At 56.7% G+C, this 9,673-nt stretch overlaps 1 protein-coding gene across 1 annotated transcript; it reads right to left on the bottom strand.

Moving 5' to 3' along the window:
• Nucleotides 1–439: 439 nt before the first annotated feature.
• On the bottom strand, nt 440–9,247 carry LOC121672912 (hairy/enhancer-of-split related with YRPW motif-like protein). The gene is made up of 5 exons (XM_042045817.1): nt 9,011–9,247; nt 5,484–5,550; nt 5,017–5,100; nt 4,482–4,563; nt 440–3,054 (listed from the first exon to the last, which is right to left on the bottom strand). The coding sequence occupies exons 1-5, from the start codon at nt 9,088–9,090 to the stop codon at nt 2,387–2,389; spliced, it is 981 nt and encodes a 326-aa protein (XP_041901751.1). The 5' UTR covers nt 9,091–9,247; the 3' UTR covers nt 440–2,386.
• Nucleotides 9,248–9,673: the final 426 nt, after the last annotated feature.

Below are 9,673 nucleotides of genomic sequence, written 5' to 3'. Positions count from 1 at the left end.
GACAGCGAGATGCCACAGAGGTTATTCTGGTCTCGGCTGCAAAGGGTCAGGAGACCAGGGCAAGCCCTCAGTCTGGCTGCTGGAGGCTCTGCCAGACCCCATCTGTTCCCTGACACTTTCGTAGACCCTAAATGAAATGATTTCTTCTCGAGTGACGGATTATTGCCAATCTCAGAGCAAGCCTTGGTGAATACCTGGCTGATTTTGACTCATTTTCCAAAGTAAAAAAGTCTTGGGGCCAGAGTCACCAAGAGCTATAAAACAATCACAGGGGATGTCACCTTAAAAGCTGCATCTCACCTTTTTTTGGAGCTTTTCAGGAATCAAAACCTGCCACAAAATTACTCATCGATGACCTTCACAGGCCCCTTCCGTGATCCGGGCAGGCTGGATGAGCAGATCGGATTCACTTCAACACTTACATTTCATAACCAGGACAGGGGGTTTGAAAGACTTTATTTGCCACCTTTGCTGATGTCACAGCTTGTGAATCTAAGAGCACTGCACAGTGTAAAGTGAGGCCGTGAGCTCTAGTGCACAAACCAGCTGCAGGAACAGCCAGGGTCCATGAGGACCTCCCTCCTGTGACTTTATTAAAAGGAAATATGTTGTTCCTGGCTGATTCCGGTGCTTGAGGACAAGGGTGAGAAGTAGCAGAGGCATTTCTGTGCGCTAAGTGCGATGACTTCCATCAAAACAACTGGGAGGGACTCACTTTCCAAACAAAGGCAGATACATACATTGACATGCACATGGCAGATACCATCTGCAGGAAGGAAAACAACAGCTCATCCCCACAGCCCGACCGGCTGCACCTCTGACCTGAGGCATGGGAAGAGTTTCTCCCATTCAAAAGAGATCTTCTCCCTCTTTTTTACCTTTCTTTGCACTGACCTTCTCTCTCTTTCCGTGGTAGAGGTGGGCAAGGGGTGGGCGTGCAGCTGGGTCCAGGATATTCTGCACGTGTATCCCAGCAAGTCAAGGCACAAATGCACGGAGCAGGGGCTGTTCAGGTAAGAGGGAGCACTGGGAAACCCTGCCCTGCCACCACGGGACGTGGCACAGGAGCGGGGTGGCTTGAAAGCTTCAAGTTTCTGTTCTTTCTGCCCAACGAAGAGAGGAGGGGAGGCCAGCTGGAGGAGCCGAGCTGTAATCTGCTGTGTCAGTCATCTGGGGGCACACAGGGCAAGGCAGGGAGAGCTCTCAGGACTCAGGACAAGTGCAGTGACACCTCAGTGGGTTTTGGTCCCAGCCCAGGGAGGGGGATGAGAGGTGTGAGACCCAAATGTGGTGCTGGAGAAAGAAAACAGAAACACTGTGGGAGGAGAGGGTGAGGGATGCTGGGCTCAGGGAGAACGAGGGAGGCACTTCAAATTCAGGCTGCTCCGACCCATTTTCCCCCTTTGCAGTCACGGCTGTTCAGCAGGGGGTGGAGGAGAGACAGCTCCAGCAGGGAGACTGGCAGAGGGAAAGGCATCTTCTTCTCACTTTGGCCGTCAGAGCCTTCCCCTCCGTGACAGGCTGTTGGAACCCTGGGTTCCGAAAGAAGAAAAAGCAACAACAACAGGCGTCCCTTTGAAATCCTCTGTCTCGCCCCTTCACACCTCGGTGGTGCAGGGCAAGGGCTGAGCCCGGGTGGCCGGGCCGGCTGCTCCGGCAGGGTTTGTGCCGGGAACCCAGCGCAGGCCCTGCAGCCACGGCGGGATTTCAGCGGGGCTGTTGGAACGAGCCCTGCTAAGCCGCTGCCTCACTCCACCTTAAGGGCACATAAGTGGGAAAAGCTGGTAATGCGAAGAGGAAAGCACAGGGATTAGCAGGCAGCCAGTTCTCTTCGGGAGCTGGGGGCGGGGGGGGGCTGGAGCCTGCCTCGTGGGTGCCAGCAGTGCTGGGCATGGGGTGTGAGCTGTGTCCATCCCACCACACCAAAATGAGGAGCTGCAGCTGGGGGACGCGTCGAAGGGAATCAGCATGAGCGAGTCTGGCTGGCAGCTCCGAGTCCTCGGGGGAATAGAGACAGTATTTCAAGGCTGGTTGTTTTCCGAAGGACAGCAACGCTGGGTTCTGCAGAGGGGTTTGCTGGAGGAGGAACGGGGTTGGGATCTGCGTGTGCCCCCTCCCTCGTAGCCAGAAGGGTCTGGAGCACAGCCTCGTGCAGACAAGTACATGGAGTCAGATGTGATTTACGTTTGCAGGCGTCACGAGGGAGAGGAGGTGCGACGGCGAGGCGAGGAGGGCGGCGCGAGGAGGGAGGGAAGAGCAGAGAGAATTTTCTCTATGGATCCTTGGCTTCTGCAAAGCAGGAAAGATGCCTTTTCAACCGAGTTTGTTCTCAGCCCTGCGGGCAATGAGCACTGAAGAACTCCTGTCTCCGGAGGGGAAGGGAGGGTCAGAAAGCCCCGATTTCCGTCGCCCAGGAGCGGCAGATCCTGGATGTCCCAACCCTGATCCCGGGTCCCTGCGTGGCAGCACCCAAGACGGGAGGTGCCGCGTAAGCTGGCGGCACAGGGATGCCGGCAGAGGCTGGGGAGAAGAGGAATGTGGCGATTTGGCTGCTCTTGGATGAGCCCTCCCTCAGTGCTCCCGCTGGCGACGGCATCCTGGGCACGGCCGGCACGGCTGCGGCCGAGCCAGCGCCCCGGGCCCTCCGGCTGGAGGAGCCCATCCTGCTGGCCAGGAAGCTCCGGCGGGATGGCAGCATCTCACCGGGGACGCGGCGGAGCGGGGCCGGCCTCACTGCGGGGCTCGGGTAAGCCAGGGAAGATGCAGTCAAAACAACCGGAGCAGGAGCAGCCTCCCTCCTGGGGATCTGCACAGGCCCCGCGGCGCCGTGCAGGAAGGACCACGGCCAGGCCTGGATGGGCAGCAGGGACGTGGCCACGGGTGAAGGCTCCATTTCTGCCACGTAATTATTCAGGTGGGAGAGGAGTCGCAGCCGGATGGGGTCGGCGGCGTTTTGGCCCTCGAGGATGCCCAGGTACCTGACAACTTCGGTGAGACACTCGCGGAAGCCGATGCTTCTGTAATCCACGGCCAGAGCCCGGGCATCCAGGAAGCCTGGAGGGAGAGGAGGTGGGTGACAGTAAGGCCGTGCAGAGCTCAGGAATGCGCTTGGATTTCACTACCCTCTCTAGTGCACTGTGTATTTCACTTGAGGCACTTTGCTGCCGTGTGATATTCCTGAAGCAGGCAGCCAAGTGGGTGTCCCGAGGGACCGGACGTTTGCGTGCGTGAGAGCGGCGTCTGCGGTTATCTGACCGGGATGAACCCGCCGGGGTCAGGGAGCCTCTCACTCCGTGTGAGACCAGTGAGAGGTTTCATTAGCTGTGCTCAGGAAGGAAGAATTTTTTCCTGTTGGATTCTATCCGTTATCACTGCTGGAGACATGGCTGTGGGCTGGGCGGGCACTGGGGTTGGGCTGCCTTTGCCAAGGGGCCATTCCAGTCAGGACAGTGCCTCCTCAAGGCACAGCTTAGCACCACTTCCCTCTGCCTGGCTCCCAAAATTTACACTCCCTTTAAACCAACATCACAGGGCAGTGGCAGAACCAAAACAGCTGGGCTGAGAAAGCTCAAAGCCACAGAAATCAGCAATTTTAAGGCTTCTGCTGATTTTAAGGCTTCTGCCGCTGATTTTAAGGCTTCTGCTCCCAACTTGCAGCTTCGTGAGGCCATAAGCAATAAAGCAGAGAATGTCACAGCACAGTGAAGCGCTGGACCACTGTGCTTGACGGGGTCTCTCGTGACAATGCAGCCCTTTGTTGCAGTGCAGTCAAACTGAATATCTAAACAAATGTTCCAGACCAAGTTACAGCCCTGAACCAAAGCCTGGATGCCAGCAATGTCCCCAGCAAGCCAAAACTGGGTGGTAAGCAAGCCAGAGGCTTCTTTACTGGAGCTGTGATCTCCATCCTGTTAACTGGAACAGGACAGAGGGTCTGTACTGAGGTCCCAGTACAAATAAGACCTTTGTTGAATTTTGCACAGGGCTCCCTCTCTCTTCTTATAACAACCAAGAGACACACACACAAAAAAAAAAAAAAAAAAAAAAAAAAGAACAGAAAGGGAAAAAAAAAGCCTTGTTTATTTGCAGAGTCCTCATGCAGAATTCAGCCTCCGCAGGAAATGTATCCCAGGGAGGAGGTAAAGGGTTTAATATGGTTTTTCTGGAAGCAGGCTCCATTTCTGAGCAGGAAGAAATGAGTCCCTGGCTGAACAGCTTTTAGCAGGGGGTGTGACACCAACAGTGCTGTCCCTGTGGGGCTGGGGGGGGGTTCAGCTCCCCACCTGTCCCACTCTCCCAAATGGATGCATGGGATGCTGACCCATCTGTAGGAAAATGCCCATCTGCCCTCCCTCAAAAGGTATTTCCCTTGGGAAGCAGGCAGAGCTGGCTGGAGGCAGCTCGCTGCTGCAGCTGATGGGGAATTTTCCTTCCAGGTTTGCACCTTCACCTCACCCCGTGCTCCTAAGAGCAGTTCTTACCTGTTCCTCCTGTGGCGTGAAGCATTTTTAAGTGATCCACTGTCATTTGTAGAATTTCTGCCTTCTCCAGCTTGGAAGACCCCTGTGTGGGGAGCAGAAAGGAAAAGCCATTTGTCATTTTATGGTCCAGGGCTTTGTGCCTCTCAGGAGCCGGGCTCTGACCGATGACTTCCTCCCTGAAACCTCCCTGAAGCCCAGGAGTGCTCAGAGTGGCGCGGGGCATCCACCAGGGCTCTGTTTTTTACATCAAGAGAGCAGAAAAACCAGCTCCTTCCCAATGCAGATTGAAAAATCCCTCTTTCTGTGCTTCCTCATATCTGCAAAACGCTTCCTAGATTGAATTTATCCTCCCCAGGGCTCCTGAATATTTGCCAATGTCATTCCACCACCCCATTCCCACCACCTACTTACTCCCTGGAGTGAGGATGATAAGAAAGGCACAGCCTTGCTGCAGAATTTCTCCTTCTGGAGGCCGTACCCCAAACCCTGCAGCCCTCGTGGGACCAGGGCACCAGGGGCTCTCACAAACACACACCTGCTTCTCGAAGGCCGTGGGCACCAGGCGCCGCAGCTCCGAGAGGCTGCTGTTGATGCGGTCACGGCGCCGCTTCTCGATGATCTGTGGAGATTTCCAAGCAGAGAGAAGAAACCACAGTCACTCCCAGCCACAGCTCCCAGATCTAAAGCCCTGCAGGTGCTTCGAAAGGGCCACGTGTGTGTGAGTGCTTTGGGGTGCAAAATTTGAGAGAAGAAACGTGAACTGGTGAGATAACCGCAGGTGAAATTGCTCTCCCCTTTTCTGCCAGATATGAGGCCAAACCTCTGCAAAAAAATCGGCTTTGGGGACAATTCTGCAGGGGATGGAGCAGGAGGGGTGTAAAGGTGATGTTGTACTGTGGCCTCACAATAAGGATGGGCTGACAGGCCCCCAGTGCACACAGGGGGACATCTCTGGCACACAGTCAGGGCCAGCCTGCCCTGGTCATCATAAAGGACACTCACCCCTCTCCTCTTCTTCCTGGCTTGTATCTGAGATGTCGTAGTGGGAGACACAGACCTGGAAACATGGCTGGAAAGGAAGGAGAGGGGATCATTTCTAGCACTGGCTGGAGAGCAACCTCTGTTGCACATATGTTCTACACACATTTGCCATCTGCAGTTTCCTCCCCCCACCCCAAAAAACGTCTTCTGCGGTTCCCATCTCATTTTTACCCACAACACAGAGCTCAGGAATTGGGGATGGGGAGCCAAGCAGAGACTTGAATCCCACTCTCTCCCCTCCGAGAATCTCCCACCACATCCCAGAAATCTGGGACGGATTTCTGCACCAGAATGTCCATCCACTCCCAGGTACAATTCTTCAATCCCAGCCTGCGATGGCATCACCACGGGGCTGGGAAAGCAGCGATCCGAGCTCTGGAGTCGTGGCCTTTTCTCCTCCATGTGTGAACCTCCCGTCCCTCGTGTCTGAGCCTGCCCTGTCTGCAGGCTTTGCATCTCGGAGCCGCGATAGCAGGAGGGATCTGGGCTCCAGGGATCCGAGCTCCCACCCAGGGAGCGCTGGCTGCTCCTCAGGGTGAGGCCAGCGGTGGCACTGATGTGGTTTCTGAGGGCTTCCCGGAGAGTCGCTTCCCAAACCACAATTTTTGGGGTGGGCTGGGATGTTCTCAATGTTCTGAACCATTCAGAGAGGGGCCAGGAACGGGGCAGGGAGGACACCTGGCAGGAGGTGACGGAGCAGGGACGCTCCTGCTGGCTCAGAGGACAGGTGACATTGTGGGGACAGGCTAAGGAACAGGGCCCCACAAACCACCCTGTGCCCGCCAGGCTAAAAACACCAAAGGTCAGCCCTAGACGTGCAGAGGGAGGCAAAGTTCAACCCTTAGGTCCCCATAACGATGGATAACCGACCGTGGGAAACTCCCTGGAGCAAGACCCCGTGGCTGGTGGGGGGGGATGAGGCTGGCCAGGCCACGTCCTGCCTCCCCCAAGCAGGGTTTGTCCCTCTGGAAAGTGGAACTGGCTCAGGGTTTGTCCCTCTGGAAAGTGGAACTGGCTCGGGGCTCCTTCTGTGCCTTACGAAACTCGAAGCAGGGATGTGAACACGCGTCCGCCTGCAATCCCGGCCAGCCCAGCGCGCCGCAGGGACCAGAGCTCGTGTCAGGCACCCAAATCTGGAAAGGGCCACTTGGGTTCACCCCAATCCAAATGGTTTTCAGTTTGACAGAGCATTTTAATAGGAGTCCATTAAGGATTTTCCTGCACAGACAGTGCTGTCTGCAGCCAGCTGAAAACTAGACCCAACTCAGCCTATTAAAAATAGGCCCAAGCGAGGCGCTTTCAGAAGTGGTTTTACACAATAACACGTTCTTCTGCTGCCTGCTCCGCTCATCTCCATACAGGTCCCCTATTTGAATGTCTGCTGGGTGGGCTCTCTCTGGGCAGAGGTGCTGGCTGGCTCCACAAGTACCAACATGCATCGCCAGCTACGCAGACGTGCACAGAATGAGCCATTTTGATGTGAAAACGGGCTCTGCACAGACACCGGGGTGTTTTAGGTGCAGGGGGTAGGTGCTGAATTCACCTGGAAATGCAAAGTAGGCACCCAAAAATAACAGTGGTTTTTGAAACTCTCTTTGCAGGGCGGTCTGGATGCGTTGTTCTTTGTGAGCTGCTGTTCCAGATGTGGATATCAACACCTATCTCACTGCAAAATGTATTTAAAAAATACATCTGGTGGACTTGAACCACATAAAAGATAGCGTGAGTATATTCCCCATGACTAAAATTTCTGCATTGCTCTTTGCTCAGTTTTGTCATTCACAGCACAGCTCTGGCTGTGATCTGGGCAGATCTTGCACTTCTGCAGTGACCCCAGAGCCTAAACTTGCTCCAAGCACAGATCCAAGCCTCACACCCGGCATGACTCATCCCCTCACTACGGGGAAACTGGTTTGCCCAAACCACTCGGCCGATGGGTAATGGGCTGGGAACCCCAGCCAGGCAGCCGCTCTCTGCTCTGATCACTCCTCCACACTCCCCACCTGGAAGTGTTTGATTTTTCTGGATCCACCAGCATCCCATGCAGGATGGCATTACTTGGGGTGTGACCTCTGCAGGGCAGGAACAGCTCTTTTGGCTGCGGATTTGCGTGACATGAGGAACAACATCCACCTATACAAATATCACCAGATCACAGCCAGCCTGGTTCTACTACTGGCTCGAGAGGACAAACACATTAGCAGCACCAAAGAGAGATTAAAAGTTCATCATTGCTGGTCACTGAAATAAAATATTGTGACAATTCCGGTATTTTATCCCTCGGGGTCCTATGGACTCAGTCTGCTGCTATTTTGATGTGGAGAGGTGGGATATATTTCACCTGCAGCCGGAAAGCAGCTTAAATATCGATGCACTTGGAAACGGCGTAAGGGCTCAGGGAATCCCTGCAGGACATTTTGTGCCCGACGTGGCCGACTCTGCTGTGACTGTATCAGAAGCAGATTCATGAATTTAGTCCCATGAGAACCTGAGCTTGGCACCTGCCAGGCAGCTGCTCCACTCAGGATACCAAAGAGCAAGAGGGAATGAATTCATCCAAAGCTGGTCGCGGAGGGAAGGGGGACACTTGGCCATTGAAACAAGAGTTCAAAAGCAGCTGATTTTTGGATGGGAACAAATAACAGAGCCTTTCCTTCATCCCCTGCGCCGTCTGCACCCTCGGAGCCTGGGAGGGCTGACCCAGCCTGGGAACCCGGGCTGCCAGCGGCGCTGAGGATGCCCTTTGCCAGGGGAGCACGGGGAAGCCTGAGGGCATCGCCTGGGGAACCACACACGGGTCTTGTCCTCACCATTCCCTCACAAAGAGCAAAGCCCAGAGCTGATGGGACAGAGCCTGCGAACTGCGCTGCCGAGGGGCACCGGGGCAGCCCTTCCCCGCTCGGGCTCCCTCCCTAACGCATCACAGCCCCAGCTGGTGCCTTACGAATGCATCAGCAGAGCAGAAGCGTTTTTCTCATGCAAAACCACAAAAAATGTGGTTTCTTCCCCATTCCCTGGGAGCTCTCGGATTGCCGGGAGCACAGGGGTGTGGGTGCCTCTGCTCGGGGGGGGCTGCCCCATCTCGGGGTGCAGAGAACGGGCTCCTGCTGCCCTTCTCCCACCTGGCAGGAGAAGGCCACCGCGCTGGCTTTAATGGGATTCTCTTGAAGCTCCTAACACAGCTTTAACACTTGTATGGCCACTTCGGTTTCCTTGCGGGGTCAGCCCCACGGCCAGCACCAGCCCTGGCCGACGCTCTAAGGTCATCCTGCCTGTCCGCGTAGGACCAGCCCGACCCCGAGGGGTTAAGCGAGGTGCGAGGGACTCCCGGTTGCGGCGGTGGCAGCCCCGGTGCCCTCCCGTGCCGTGTCCCGGTGCCGCCGTGGCAGAGCCGGTGCCCCCCCCGAGCCGTGCCCCGGCAGGCACCGAGCGCTGGGGGAGCCGTGCCGGGACCCCAAAAACCCGCGTGGGACGGAGGCTGCCCTCACCTGTACTCCTCCTCCCGGCCCACGTCGATGGTGCCGTCAGATTCCGTGTCGGACGAGCTCTCCTCGCAGAGCCGCTTCATCCTGGCGGGAGGAGAGGCCGGTGGGCTCGGCGAGGTTGCCCCACGCGTGGCCCCGGTGGCCGCCGCCGTCGTTCCCCGCCGTGCTCGGGGCAGTGCTGTCCCTGCCCGGGCTCCGCCGCTCCGGCCCCGCACGGCTCCTCCCCTGCCCGCTCTGCCTCTCCCACCCCCGGCTCTCCTTCCCTGGCTCCCTCCCGGCACGTCCCCACCTCCCGGGTAATGGGTTAATGAGCCACCATCTCCCGGGAGTGACGGATTACGCGGCCGCGCCGGCGCTCCCCGGTTCCCAGGGCCCCCCCGCGCCCCCCCGCCTCCTCCCGCTCGCTGGTCGAAATCCCAAATCTTCCTGTAAAAGGAACAGTCTGTGTGAACCGTCTCATGTCCCCCCCCTCCTGCCCACGGCCCCCCTTCCAGCCGCTGCACATTGGCCTCAGCCCCAGTTTAAAGGGACCAGTGACCTCACTGGCAACAGAAAACCGTGGGAAAGAGATGGGACTGATAAAGCCTTGAGTTGTTTCAGGGAAAAATCAACATCCAGCCCCACACGCACACACATGTCTGCCCGGCTCCGCGCGGCGCAGGCACT

This window comes from Corvus kubaryi, unplaced genomic scaffold, assembly GCF_017639235.1.
Source record: "Corvus kubaryi isolate FWS band 111438036 unplaced genomic scaffold, C.kubaryi_AGA036_p1.0 65033, whole genome shotgun sequence".
NCBI classification, from domain to species: domain Eukaryota; kingdom Metazoa; phylum Chordata; class Aves; order Passeriformes; family Corvidae; genus Corvus; species Corvus kubaryi.
Note: the sequence above shows the minus strand (reverse complement) of the source record. Positions and strands in the feature narration are given on the sequence as shown.